General features: G+C 37.0%; 1 protein-coding gene across 2 annotated transcripts in view; it reads left to right on the top strand.

Moving 5' to 3' along the window:
• The window catches only part of Septin10 (septin 10), a 42,165-nt gene that overhangs the window by 13,166 nt on the left and 14,201 nt on the right, over positions 1–14,798 (top strand). For both annotated transcript variants that reach the window (XM_057794648.1, XM_057794647.1), the window contains exons 2-5: positions 1,841–1,958; positions 2,273–2,468; positions 10,215–10,401; positions 13,286–13,447. In XM_057794648.1, the coding sequence (XP_057650631.1) occupies positions 1,841–1,958; positions 2,273–2,468; positions 10,215–10,401; positions 13,286–13,447 (663 nt within the window). The remainder of the gene's footprint in view (positions 1–1,840; positions 1,959–2,272; positions 2,469–10,214; positions 10,402–13,285; positions 13,448–14,798) is intronic.

Genomic DNA, 14,798 nt, shown 5'->3' with positions numbered 1-14,798 from the left:
ATGCATTAAGGAAGAGGCCTGGTCAATCGTCCTCATCAACTTAGACCATGAAATCCAATATGGGCAAGTTCAACAGAACTGCCATTTACGAACTGTCCATGCGTGCTTCAGCAAAAAAAAAAAAAAAATAATAATAATAATAATGCATTAGTCTATATGTTGAATAAATATACTGTTATACAAGAAAGTCACAATATTTTTCCTTTTAAATTTTCAAGTCATCGTACAAAGTAATGGTTTCATCATGATAATTTCATGCATATGTGTCAATATACTCCATTCTTATTCATTGCCCTGCCTTACTGCACTCTCCCATCACCCTGCCCCTTCCTGCTGATTCTTTCCCCTCTAATCCTGTCACATGTATTCCACTGCCCGTCATTCCTGCACCTTACGTTAAGATTTCTTCCTCATGTCTCATGGTCATCCTTTTCCTGGTTAAACACATACACACACACACACACACACACCCCTCCTTAGATTCATACAAGAGAAAATATGGTATTTTTCTGAGTTTAGCTTATTTACTGATTTCCTTTTCCATCCATTTTCCTGGAAATGTTTCATATTTCTTTATGTCTGAATAAAATCCCACTTACATTGCATGGATGAATTGCATTAGTAACTTTGAGTTAATTAACGAGTCATCAGTATTGCATCATTGTCACATTAAGTAAAGAAATAAGAGAATTTTTCTTTGGATTCATTTAACCCACATTGAGGCCAGTTTGAATTCTCCACTTTGTTCCCAGTGTCTCCATCCTTCTAACAGAGAATCAGCTTTTTATGTGCTGTGTTTATTGAGCTGCACAGAAAGCATCACATGGGGCAGGAGTGGAATACTTTACAGAAATCTATCTTACAAGGGATGACGTCACTGGCTTCAACCTACCCATTTAACAAACAGTAATATGACATCAATCAGCATCTGTTTCTGAATGTTGTGTTGAGCATTTATGGTGGCTATTCACTGTAGAAGATTGCTTTCATCTTCTATATTTGCTGATTTCATAAAGTGATACACATGCATTATTCTGGGTTGGGGTGTGGAAGGGCACATAATTTAAGATTACAGCTATGCTTAGTTTAGGTTGTAAAAGTTAATTACATGGGGAATCCAAGAGAAGTAAGGTTGATTGCTGCGCTGTTCTCTTAAAAGCAGATAAAACGAACAGGCTGAGTACTCGTTTGGAAAGCAGTTTTAAGACTTAAATGACCTCAAGGTGTATTATTAACTCAGCAGAAGTTCCAGTCTTAGAATATTGGAAATATTTTTATCATAATGCATTGCTACAGTATATGCCTGTGTATATTTAACACATCTTCTTTACTTGTCCATCTATTAATGGATGCCTAGCCTGGTTCATTTTCCTGCCTATTCCAGGAATAGGTGAAGGAATAGGCATGGACATGTATATAGACGGCTGGGTGTAGGAGGCCATTGCTGGTACCTGGTCTGGATGGGGGTGGAGCTAATCTAATACTGTCTTTTATTCCCACAACTGATGACATAAATTCTTCATTTTTGTCAGTGAATATGCATAGTTTACTTGGATGTTTTCTTGGAATTGGAGGTCATATGTTTTAATGTCAAAATTTGTGCTAGACTTTTGTCACATAAAAGGAATGAGAAATGAGTGTTTTGGGAGGCTCAGCACTGGTTTTTGTTTTCTCAGTTTTACTCAACCACTTTTCAGTGAGAAGTAGAAGTCGTGAAATCTTCAGTTGCTTTGTTAAATTATATTTTCTCTCAAGTGTGCCTATATTGTACATTAATTAAATCAAATACCAAATATAAAAAATAATAAAATCAAAGTTACTTGTTTGGTTTTTTCTTCAGAAAAAAGACCATCCCCGTTCCTTGACTATGTGTGGCCATGTTGGCTTTGAAAGTTTACCTGATCAGCTGGTTGATAGATCCATTCAGCAAGGCTTCTGTTTCAACATTCTCTGTGTGGGTGAGTGCCAGTAACTCCTCCAGTTTTTCAGAATTCATACTCTTATGCTCGCTTCCTTCTTTGTATAAGCAGGATGATTCTTGTGTCTAAGATTAATGGCTCTGTGTATTTTATGAGTCGTTTAAATTCTACTAGTTTTGTTTTGCTTAGCTTCAAACTTTTTTTAAAATTTTTATTGCTCTCTTCAGAGTTCAGAGCAGGGTAGCATGTGTAGTCATTGTTCCCCTAGTGATTTAGACCAGCTTCAGAGTTTAGATGTGTGATTGTTCCCAGTGACTCTCTGCACATGTGAACACGTGCTCTGTTTCTTTCAGGGGAGACTGGAATTGGAAAGTCCACACTGATTAACACACTGTTCAATACTAATTTTGAAGAGCTTGAATCCTCACACTTTTGTCCGTGTGTTAGACTTAGAGCTCAGACATACGAACTCCAGGAAAGTAATGTTCGCTTGAAACTGACTGTTGTGAATACAGTGGGGTTTGGCGACCAGATCAATAAAGAAGAGAGGTATGTGGGGTTTTCTGTTTGTCTATTTCCTTTCTTGTATAAGACAAGCTTTATTTCAGGGTGAAAACTTTGTCTTCTTCCTCTTAAGCTGCAGTTTTATTTTCTGCTGAGATAATACATGATTTTGATTCTCAGATGGAGTTTTTTCTTTCTTTACCAATTGTTCAATGTTTTGTTGTTATTGACAAGATGGTATTTTTCTATTGAGTTGTCTTATTTCTTTAGAATAATTAAATCACAGCATTAAAACATATATTTGATAGAAATACTATGTGATTTAGTGTATAGTCAGTGAATATTTTTTACTAATTTTTAGACTTACCTTGTTGAGAAAAAAATGTATAAGACATATAAGGGCAAACATATACAGTGGTTACATATTGTTTAGAAATTAATTTTTTCCCTGTCCAGTTCCCACCAAAACAGCCAGTTACATTATTAAGCATTATAGGAAACTTATTTAGACTCTCATACATGGGTACTATGCACTCTGGCTATAATCACTCCTCTTTCCCCACCTCCAACTTGTCCTTTGCCTGTCTCACATCAAAATTACGTCTATAATATATATGCATATATATCATACACACATTCATACACACATATGTATATATGGATGTATACATACATGTAAAATGTATGTCTATAAGGCATGCACACACGTATATTTGACATTGCGTGGCATAGGTAATCTAGTTTACCTTCCATGTCTGTAGTTCAGCTAGAGCTGAGGCTTTATGAGCCTTTTCTTGTTACACTAGAATGTTGACTGCTGTGGCCTGTGTGGGCAACCATAGCTGTTGAGAGTCATAGGTCCAGCATCCCTGTCATATCCAGAAGACAGTATTTGCCTCAGTTCTCCGGGCTCTCTGGTTCTTGACAGACCTTGAATTATGTAATATATGTCTTATTTGGGTTCTTGGCTAGGTTTGCAGTAGCAGGCATGAGTTCCCTCTAATTAAGCAGGCCTTAAATCCAGTCAGACAGTCAGTCAGTCTACCTAGGTTTAGAGCCAGACAGAAGCCACATGGCAGCCAATTTTGGTGAATTCCCTTCCCCTCCCATCCCACATTACCTTTCTTCCAACTCAGGTCCAGCAATGAGCTACATTCATGGACTTTCCTGGTGAGTCCCCTTACTTCCCTACCTTGCCACAGTAGCCCTCACCACAACTCTGTTAATAATCCATTAGCTCTAACCCCTGCCCCATCAGCCCCAGAACCTTCCCGAAGGACTGGCCCATCTCTTCTTTCCCTATCCTGGGGCCTTACTTAAACAGCCTCACACTACCACTAAGACCCCAGTGAGCCCCCAGTAACCACTGAATTAGTATCACACCAGCCTCTCCACTAAGAAAAATACCAAGTCTCCTTAACACTGACCTATAGGTTCTTCCTACACCATCTAAAGTCAACCATGTTTGAGAGACAGTAAAAACAGGATTAAATCCCTAGTCAACATACGTGGGTTAGAAATTTATCTCATACATGTGACCAATGAACTAACTCCAGATGTCCAGGTCCAATTGCAAAAATACTAGCAATATGAAAAAACAAGATACTATGCAACTCCCATAACCTTATTAGCCCTATAGAAATATTCTCAGTGAGAACTGTCTAGATCAGTGCTTCTCAAATGTCCTAATTCTGTGACCCTTTAATACAGCTCTTCATGTTATGGTGACCACAACCACAAAATAATTTAGTTACTATTTTATAACTAATTTTGCTATTGTTATAAATTGTAATGTAAATATCTGATATGCAACCCCTAAAAAGGGGTCACAACCCACAGTTTGAGAACTGCTGGTCTTAGATGAACCTGTATCACAGTTTTTAATAAAATTCTAGCTTATGTTTTATCTTATGTCATTTTTGCCCATTTTTCTTTGTAGTGTTGTAGAAGTTAATTGTATATTCTATAATGATTTTGGACTATAAAAGAAAGGGAAGAATATATTGGTGTAAACTTTCATTCGTTTTACTTTTAGAAATATATGTATAGTTTCATTATTAAAAGTTGTTTTCCAGAGTCATTTTGTGTGAACAGAGTCTGTGTAATCCAGGTTAGGTGAGGTCTTTCAACCTATCAGGAAATGTTTCTTGTGGACTCTCCAGACAAAAGTCAGCAAGCAGCACAGGACACCTCACTTTAAATGTTATTAATGATTACATACATCAACTTAGAACTGATTTGTATGTAAGTTAAGTATTTTTCAATGAGCTTAAAGCCAAGGCACTTGATCTCTTGAATAAATTTCATTGGATTATATTGTGTAATTTTAGTAATTTTTTGAAAATTTTCATTTATGGTTATTCCTTTTTGCATATCATTGGATAGACTTGGGTTTGCTTGTTAACTTTTCTCTGATACTAGTTCTTGAGGGATCACTGAACCCATTTCATGCCTTGAGGTTCCCAGAAGCAAAAAGGCTTCTTGTATTACATGGAAGGGCCTGAAGCTCCCAACAATATGCCATTTCGCTTTTCCTTTTAGTTAGAAAGCAATAAACACCACTATGGGTCTTTGGGAAGAAGGGGATAGTTGTAGGTTTATTTCTGGTTCAGCCTCACCCTTACAGTATAGGCTTTTAGATCACATCTCAATGTGGGGAGGGATTCTTTCATTAGAATCCCACTAGTATGGGATTTGATTTCTTCTTCCTGCCCCATGGGTTCAGAAGTGAAGCCCAAGAGCTGGATTGATAAATCATCTCAATTGATCTTAATTCTAAAATTAGAATTGACACTTTTAGTACAGAACTTTGTAATTTTTTTCTATAAAGGGTAAAAAGTAAATATTTCAAGCTCTGTGGAATGTATCTCTGTGGAATGTATCTCTGTGGAATGGCTTTGCTCTGCCATTTTGATAAGAAGGTAGAATGGGTACATAAGCAGATGGACATGGCTGTGCCTCAGTGAAATATTTATAAGAACGGGTGTTTAAGTTGATTTAGTCCTTGAGCAATAGTTCGTTGCATCCTGTTTTAATTTTCTGTGATAGTGCAAAACAACAACAACAGACAAGCAGGAAGACACTTACGGCAAAGGTAGTAAATAAGAGATCACTTATTCTGGAGCTGAATCTGAGTGACTGGAAGATAGATTGGGGTTACCACAGATACCACAGTCCAGCATGATAGAGGTTTGGTAGCATTTATACAGCAACAGAAGAGAGAAAGACATGAATCAAGATACTTTCCAAATACATTGGGGGAAATATTAGGTAGCAGGTTACACAAGTCAGCAAAACTGTCACAAGCTTCAGAACCAGCCAGTAGTGTTCTTCCTTTTGGTTTGCTAGTGGCTAGGGATGTCTTTATACATCTTAAAGGGATTTGCCTAGTAGAGGATTTTGGGTTACACACAGATTTGGAACTATATAGGGGAGTATATGGTACCCCAAGATAATTTTAATCTAACTATAACATCCCTACTAATAGAACTCTTCAGAGTCACAGAAGCTACAGTCATTCAGCCTTATAGAATGTAGCACAGGTATTGTGTTTGCTGGGAACTTGAGTTCACACCTCCCTTCTTTACCAAGAATCACATTTTATGCAGGTGAGGCCAAATAATCCTTAAATAAGCCATACAGTCTTTTCTTTTGATAATGAATTTTACTTTGCTTGGAGATAAAGGAAGAGAAGAATCATGGTATAAGGATATATGGGAAGAATGCGTTGGGCATAGTTAGGTTTCTCAGAATTTATTTTTAGTTCTGATGTAGTCTCTAAACTTTTCTTATAAATTCATGTTTTTGTTTACTTTTTTGTTAATCAAATTGATACACCTTTTGGGAAGGGGAACCTCAACTGAGGAATTGCTGTCATCAGAGTGGTCTGTGAGCATGTCTGTAGGAGTATTTTATTAATAATTGATGTGGGAAAGCTCTGCCCATTGTGGGCAGTACCATTCCTAATTAGGTGAGTCTGGATTACAGAAGAAGGCTGACTGAGCAAGCCCGAGGAAGCAAACCCAATAAACAGCATTCCTTCTTGGTCTCTGCTTCAGTTCCTGCCTTGAGTCCCTGCCTTGGCTTCTCTGCGTGATGGGCTATGACATGCAAGTATAAGATGAAAGAAACCTTTCCCCAGGTTGCTGTTGGACATAGTGTAATTCATAGCAACAGAAAGCAAACTGTGACAATGTTCTTTCTTTAAAATATAACTTTATTATTAAAATAGTTGCTAACCAATGGAAAATTACACACCAAAATTAACTAGACTGAAAGTCTGTACTACCTAGCGACCTTCTATATAGTATGAGTAGGCATTTGGAATGGCAGCTGTGGAGCTCCACTTTAAAATGTATGCTTTAGTATCAAATATATCTTATTCACCCATCGACTACTCAAAAAAAAATGCTTGTCAGAACAAGAGAAACAATTAGCTTTATAGCCTCTTTTTTTTTTTTTTTTTTTTTTACTTTGTTTTTGTTTTTTCGAGACAGAGAGTTTCTCTGTAGCTTTGGAGCCTGTCCTGCAACTGGCTCTGTAGACCACTGGGCTCCACTGCCTGGCTGTATCCTCTTTCATAACTATATTCATTCCATTACCTGCATTTAGTCCTTTCTCGTCTCCTTTAATGTAGATAGTTTCTAAAACGTAACTGATTTTGGGCCACCAATTTTATCTTGTTTTCTGCCTTTAGATGCTTTAAGTTTTTAGTTACAGCAAGCTTCCCATTCGTGACCTTATGCCTAGGACTTGAATTTAGTGTGTGAGGAAAATCCCAAACAGTATACAATATTAAATGTTTATTTTTACTTAAGTTTTCTCATTTTTCCTCAAATACTTGCAAGGTCAACACAAATTACCAAGCGTAAAGCCAACTGGATTACCACATGGCTGTTTTCCTCCAAATATTTCCTCTTTCCTTGAATTAAATAATAGAGGAATGCAAGAAGAACAGGCTGCCTATGTCAAATAAGCTGAACATTCTGCTAACAAACAAAAATAAGCCAAATGCTCTGAAACAGCATGAAAGATTCCTAAATAAACGGCATCCTAACACCCAGCTCAGAACAAACAGTGGACGGTTGACCAATCCGAGCGAAGTCTGAGCCCTAGAAGAACACACGTTGGAGGAGGCAGTCCCAGTGGGCACAAGGGGCTGTGACACCTGATCTGCGTGACTCTTCCAGCAAACATGGATCGTGCTTTGGCCATATTGAGTACCTAAAACCACTGTTGCAAAAACAGTTCTCACCTCTGAGTGAATGGTAGATAGTTTCTTTTGGAGCCAAAGGCGAATGACTTTGGTCCGAAACACAGATTCAGTTTGTCCAAGATAACATATTTTCATGTGGCCAATCATTTGAAATTTTTGTAGGAACAGATAAAAGTCACAAATCAAAATACTTTTCAGATGCTCTGATGAGAATATCAGTTAAGTTGGTTTCAGTAAATGAGTGAAGTTAGTTGAAGGCCTCCACTCTCTGATGTCATTCTTGGCCTTCATACCCTTGACTTGACTTGACCATCTTGAGGATGGTAGGGCAGACAGACAGACAGACAGGCAAGTCGCAAATAGCTCTTTAGGGAGTCTAAAAATAATTGGATTCTGGAACTTTAACATTTCAGCTAGTCAGTCATATAACCTGTAGAATGTAGCTTTTTCATGTCAGTTTATATCTGCTTAACTCTCTATTTTCCTTTTTTTCTTCAGTTTTGGCCTTGATTTCTTAACACCTGTTGAGCCATTTGTTATTTTTTAAGGATGTGAGTTTAATGTTAAGTCACTGTCTTCTCATTGAAGTGGTGTTTTTTATTTACTGGAATTAGAAACAGGATAAATTACTATAGAAGAAATTCTGTTTATTTGTCCAACAGTATCTATGGTTTCATTTTTTGAAAAATCTTAAGACAGTCATCTGCATGAATATTTCTGGTTATTTAAACTGTGTAATAAGTCATTACTGACCTATTTTAAGTAATTAACAAATGCTTCTTTGAAATTTTTATGTAAAATATGTACTTAAAGATTTTTACTGATCAGGTTTTTTGAAAGGGAATATTACTGAGTCATATTTAGACCAGTATTCTAAGGAACCTTTCTTGATGTTGTTAGTAATCATTCTGATGATGAACTTAGTTCTTATAATGTTGAAGGTGTTATGCTAATTCTTATAGAAAACAGAATTATGAAGATGTTGGCTTTCTCCCCAACTGTTTGCTGTCTATAGTGGGGGAATACACTATTCTATGTTTTAGGTTCTGGTCTCCAAGGACTAGAATTACCAGACAATTATAAAATAATTCAGTTCTATCTACATTTTATAAGGTTACTTTCACTGCTTTTCTGTACAATTACAAGGATGTCCATGGAGTGTCCAGAGCCCAGGCAGCCTAATACAAGGAGTATTAGGAAAGAAACTGTTTCTGAACTATTAAAATATCTTCATGATAGATAGGTGTTTCTATGGTAGCTTTTATTTTGTAAATCTTCATAATGCTTGACTTGCTATTGTTTTATTTATGGGCTTGGATTATTCAGTGCAGTTAGTTAACAGCAGAAAGGTAGAAGGGTTGGGGAGATAGCCCAGCCAGTGAGGTCCTGAAGTATGATGACCTGAGTCTATTTCTAGAACCCATATTAATTTTTAAAAAAGTGGGCACAGTGACACATGTTTGTAATCTCAGGGCTGGGGAGTTGGAGACTGAGGATCTTTGGGGCCTGCTGGTCAGCCAGTATTGCACAATCTGCAAGCCCCACACCAATGAGATGCCCTTTTGAATAAACAAGGCATTTGACTCCTGAGGTTGTCCTCTGGTTCCATACATAGGGACCTGCACACATGAACACATACAAAAACGTTGCATAAAGAATGCTTTATCATATCAACATGAAGTAGAAAGTTGACAAAGTCATCATGAGCTGAGATTAAGTATACTGTTTTTTGAGTACACTGATTTGATTTGTATTTCAAAGGATGATTAATAGACTGAAACAGCTAGAGGGAATGTGAGAGTTATCTGGGCTAGAAATGGAGCCCAAGATATAATTGACCTGCTTCTAATTCACTGAAAATAATACCATGCCAGCATTACCAGTTAGATATTTTCAGGTGATACTGGCCTTTCCTCTTTTGTGGGCTAAGCTTTTCATGACTTATAGATGTACTGAAAATAGGAAGTCAGTCAACTTGACTTGCGTATTTTAATTGATATCTTTTACTTTTCTCAACCAATTAAACAACATGCCATGTATTTTAATTGTATGTTAAGCTCTTAACTGCTTGGGGGCAGTTGTAAAAGTCTTAAAAGAACTGAACCTAATATGTGAACAGATGTAGAAATGAATCTTTATGAACTTAATATGATTTCTAACTAGATCAATGGTTCTCAATCTGTGGGTCCTGACCACTTTGCACTCATATCAGTTATCATGCATATCAAATATCTACATTATGATTCATAACAGTAGTAAAATTACACTTATAAAGTAGCAATGAAATAAATTTATAGTTGAGGGTCATCACAACACTAGGGAACTGTATTAAAGGGTTTCAGCATCAGGAAGGTTGAGAACCACTGAGCTAGATTATCCTAATGTTTTGGCAGAATTACCTTCTTGTATGTATATTGTACATATCGTGTGTTAGTACTGTAGTTAACTGTCTGGTTGGTATAGATATTAACTGATTTTACTGGAAGATACAGACCTCAGACTTGGTAATTGTACAGGTTCCTTACTAAGATAGCATGGGTATGTACATTAAATATTTAAATGCTTATTTTTTTCAGCTACCAACCAATAATTGATTACATAGATGATCAATTTGAGGCCTATCTCCAAGAAGAATTGAAGATCAAGCGCGCTCTTTTTGACTATCATGACTCGCGTATCCACGTGTGCCTCTACTTCATTGCTCCAACAGGCCATTCTCTGAGGACACTTGACCTCATAACCATGAAGAGCCTGGACAGCAAGGTGGATTAGGGAAGCAACCAACTTCTCGAATTTTAGTATACTTGAAATATTAAAGTATTTTTATTATAATAAGCACATGCTTTGCCGCTTTTATTCTGTATATCTTTAAAACATTTTTTTCTGGGGAAATTCAGTCTGGAAAATAAGATGCAAAGACTAAACAAGTTCTCTTTTTAGTGATTGCATTTGTTATAATTGTTCTCTAAATTTTCATATAGAATTTCTTTGACGTAATTTTATTTCAGATATAGTGAAAGGAATATATACAAAGATTATAAAGCATAATATTTCATCTTGGTAAAATATGTTTTTGTTTGGAACATACCAAGAAAATTTATTCCTGAATTTTTGAAGCAAGTAACTATTTATAAATTTAGGAGGTTATAAAAACAGTTCCATAATTAACTTGCGGAAGACTTTTATGTTTATTTAAAAGTTGAAAAAGACTAGTTTCTTCCCTAATCCAAAGGAAATCTGTTCATATACAAATCTGTGCTTTTAAAGGAATAAAATCAAAAGTGAAATTCTGTGTTATACAAAAGATCACTATGATACAGTATTATAAAGGTCATAGAATTTGCTATTAGTGGGGGTGATTTTAAATATTGGCTGTATCTCTTATTAGCTGTTTCATCTGTGGCAAGTACCTTTAGTGCTCTGTGCCTCAGTTTCCCCACTCCCTAAGATACAAAGCAGCTGAAGCCCTGCTGTGAAGTATAGATGTGAAAATTAATTCATCTGTAAAAATAAAGAGCTTAGCTAGAAGACATGCTGGAGAGATGGCTCAGAGGCTGAGAGCACTGACTGTTCTTCTAGAGGTCCTGAGTTCAATTCCCAGCAACCACATGGTGGCTCACAACCTTCTGTAATGAGATCTGGTGCCCTCTTCTGGTGTGCAGGGATATATGCAAACAGAAAGCTGTATACATAAATAAAACTTTTTTTTAAAAAAGAAGACATTCTCAGTAAAAGATAGCTATTATTATTACCTTGTGAGAACTAAATGAGATAATGGATATAGCCCCTGTTAAATTATGCATTCAGTATATATAATATATAGGCATGTAAACATGTTATTTTACCTTTCTTCTAAGCTGCCAGAATATAATTGTATGGCACAGAGAGAACTGTTTTATTATAGTCTATAAGCACATACTACCTAATCTTCAGGTTTGATGATTTTAAATAATTTTTTTTTGGTCTTTCCGAGATAGGGTTTCTCTGTGAAGCTTTGTAGTCCTGGAACTCACTCTGTAGACCAGGTTGGCCTTGAACTCACAGAGATCTGCCCACCTGTGTCTCCCAAGTGGTGGGATTAAAGGCGTGCACCACTACCACCTGGCACATTCTTTTTTTTTTTTTTTTTAATTTCAAAGTGTAAGCTTTCTTATAAAATTAATCACCCTCTTTTTTTTTTTTTGTATTTTATATAAGAAGGTGGTAGCCATGGCCTGCTGAACTACTTAATATAACATTCTATTGTGAGATAGGCAGTAGAAGCTAGGATGTGGTGGTATACCTGCAATCCCAGCTGCTTGGGGAAGCTGATGCAGGAAAATTGCTTTAGACAGAAGTTTGAAGCCAACCTGACAATAGAGTGAGATCTTGTCTCAAAACCAAATCAAAACCAACCTAATATTAGTATTTTATTTAAGAAAGGTAAAAATAATAATGTCACATTTCACTGATATGTACTTTCCTAGCATGTGTGAGGCTCTGCCCTTAACACTCAATGCATTTATATAATTAAATAAATAAATAGCTTGGCCACTTACCAGCTTGTTGTAGCACTGATTGACCTAGCCAGGCTGTCATGTTTTCACTGACGTGAGGATAGTGAGCTCACATTAAGACTCCTATGGAGATATATGAGATATCTTGCAAAAATAGTTACTTTTGTACATAGGAGACAACTGTGTTACTCATTCTGTTAACTTTTTATTAGTAGTCAAAAAGTCTTATTTAGAATGTTCTTGTACTGGCCAAGCAACCACCTCAGCTCTGCCAGGAGCAGTTTGTGTTAGTAAGCTCTGTTAGTGAATTTTCAGAAGTGGCTGCGAGCGCTTTTTCAGCAGTCCAGCCCCTGACCTCCCGAGAGTCACGCATCCTACACACCACCTGTCACTTTGCAAGGAAGTGGTTTCTGGTGACAGTAGAAGTTCGTCAGCAGTGGTCATTCACGGGGAGACTGGCACCCTCTTCTGTTTCATTCGAGTGTTGGGGACAAATTCTGAAGCTGGTAGGCGTCTGATGACTAGGCCTTGACAGAGGTAAATAAAGGATGAAAGAAGAGGCAAAAAGAGAAGCATCACCTGTTCTCTTAGTGTTCTGGGGGTCAGTTACCTAATTACCGTAATGCTCAGATTACAAAGAAATAAAAGTGAGTGAATTAAGCAGGTGTTTTTTGCTTATAGTTTATTATGCTCTACTTACCTTGTGTGGAGACTTTGGTGGGAGAGAAGATAATGAGATTCCAAACCTAAATACAAATGCAAATTTAATTTTACAAGAGCCCTTTTAAAAATGATTGTAACCTAGCATCGATAGGAATGGGGGTATAAGAGTATTACATACGCACATATATGAGAGTGGCAACTAGTAATTGTTGTGGTTAGGGAAGTCTACACACTCTTTTATAAAAGGCAGGTAGTAAAATGTGTCAGTTTCCTGTGCTCCTTATGGCAGCTCCTTGAGCTGTTGTAGCAGGAGGGCAGAATAAGTGAATAAATGTGGTGGTGTTTCAGTTTACAACCTGGATTTTCCTTTGCCAACTCCTGGTCAGAGAAAGTTAGTGTCAGAGACTGGTTTTGTAGGGAAAAGCTGTGACTGCGGGATTAAAAACAAATCTTCCATGATGAGATTGTGGATTTTTTTTTCTTAATAGGTGAACATTATACCATTAATTGCCAAGGCAGATACAATTTCTAAAAGTGAATTACAGAAGTTTAAGATGAAGCTCATGAGTGAATTGGTCATCAATGGTGTTCAGATATATCAGTTCCCAACAGATGATGAGACTACTGCCAAGATCAATGGTGCAATGAACGTGAGCTCCGCATTGAGTATACATTTGTTCTGTTTGTAAAAGGAAAGCTGAGTTCTGAGTAACGTTGTTCCCACAATAGCCCACTTACCTGAGGCTTCATTTTCTGAGGCTTTAGTTTTTATTGTGAAAATGGAAAATTGCAGAAATAAATTGCTAGTTTTCAGTTATATGCCAACATGTATAGCATGATAAAATCTTACCATAGGCATTGTACCAACTAATGTCATCAAAACAATGGTGATTCTAATACAATAGTATTTTTAAAGAGACAGAGTCACGTATTGTTGTGTTTTCAGTGTTTATTGTCCCACTTGGCCATAAGTTATTAATCTCTATGGTACCTAATTTATAAATGTCCATATGCATCTGAGTAGAAGAAAGCATACTATCTGTGGGCTGTGCACAGGGCATACTTTCAGACATCTGCTGGGTTCTTGGAATGTGCCACCCATAAACAAAGGGAGACCCATGGGATCTATTTTACCTTGTGTTCAAAAAGCCCAGTAGAATAAATGTTTGCTGTTGTTGAAAAACAGATACCGAGTTCTTTATGCATGCTTTCCTTTTTCTTCCACCTGAATAAAGTAATTCATTGTAAGACTTGGATTTACCTTTGTTGAACCATATTTAATTACCTTGGAACGGTTCCTTTCTGTCCTGTTTTAAAAACACGAAAGGACTGTGCAGCCTCCCTTGGCTGCTTTAGAATCTGAGTTTTTCAGAACTCCTGAAGCTGATGTTTACCCCGTCCTCCCTTCTGGTGTCTCCTGTACAAATGAAATGCCTATTAAATTTAATGTAACTAAGATGACTCATTATTTTTCTTGGTGTTTCTCATTTCTTAAATGCTTTGTTGTATTTTGAAGGATTGTAAGTTTGAGGCTGATGCTTTTTGTGACAGTAACATCTGGAGACTTAACTTGTCTGTAAACTGTGGTTAGTAGTCTTCATCCAGACCGACTGAGGATTAGCGGATGCGCTCCTAACTAAATGCCTAACAATAGCGTTCTCTAACTGTCATTCTTTTCTCCCCTTTCCTTTCTATTTATCATATGCTACTGTATTGGATACTTTTCTGTGACACAAGTTCTGACAAAGCCACTTAAATTTCTTTTAGCTTGTAGTTGGAGATTGCAATCTGTCACGTTATAGGGGTCCTGGCAGTGGGGATGGACGGCAGCTGTTCACAGTACACCTGCTGTCAGGAAACAAAATAAACATTTCTGCTTAGTCTGGTCTCTTTGTCTTACGTATGGATTCCCCAGCCCATGGGTGGTGCTGCCCATGTTCGGGATGGGTCTCCATGCTCAGTTAAACCTTTCTGAGACACACACAGGTGGTTCTAAATATA

This window comes from Chionomys nivalis, chromosome 19 (assembly GCF_950005125.1).
Source record: "Chionomys nivalis chromosome 19, mChiNiv1.1, whole genome shotgun sequence".
NCBI lineage: Eukaryota > Metazoa > Chordata > Mammalia > Rodentia > Cricetidae > Chionomys > Chionomys nivalis.
The sequence above is the reverse complement of the archived record's forward strand: the minus strand, read 5'-3'. Positions and strand labels throughout refer to the sequence as shown.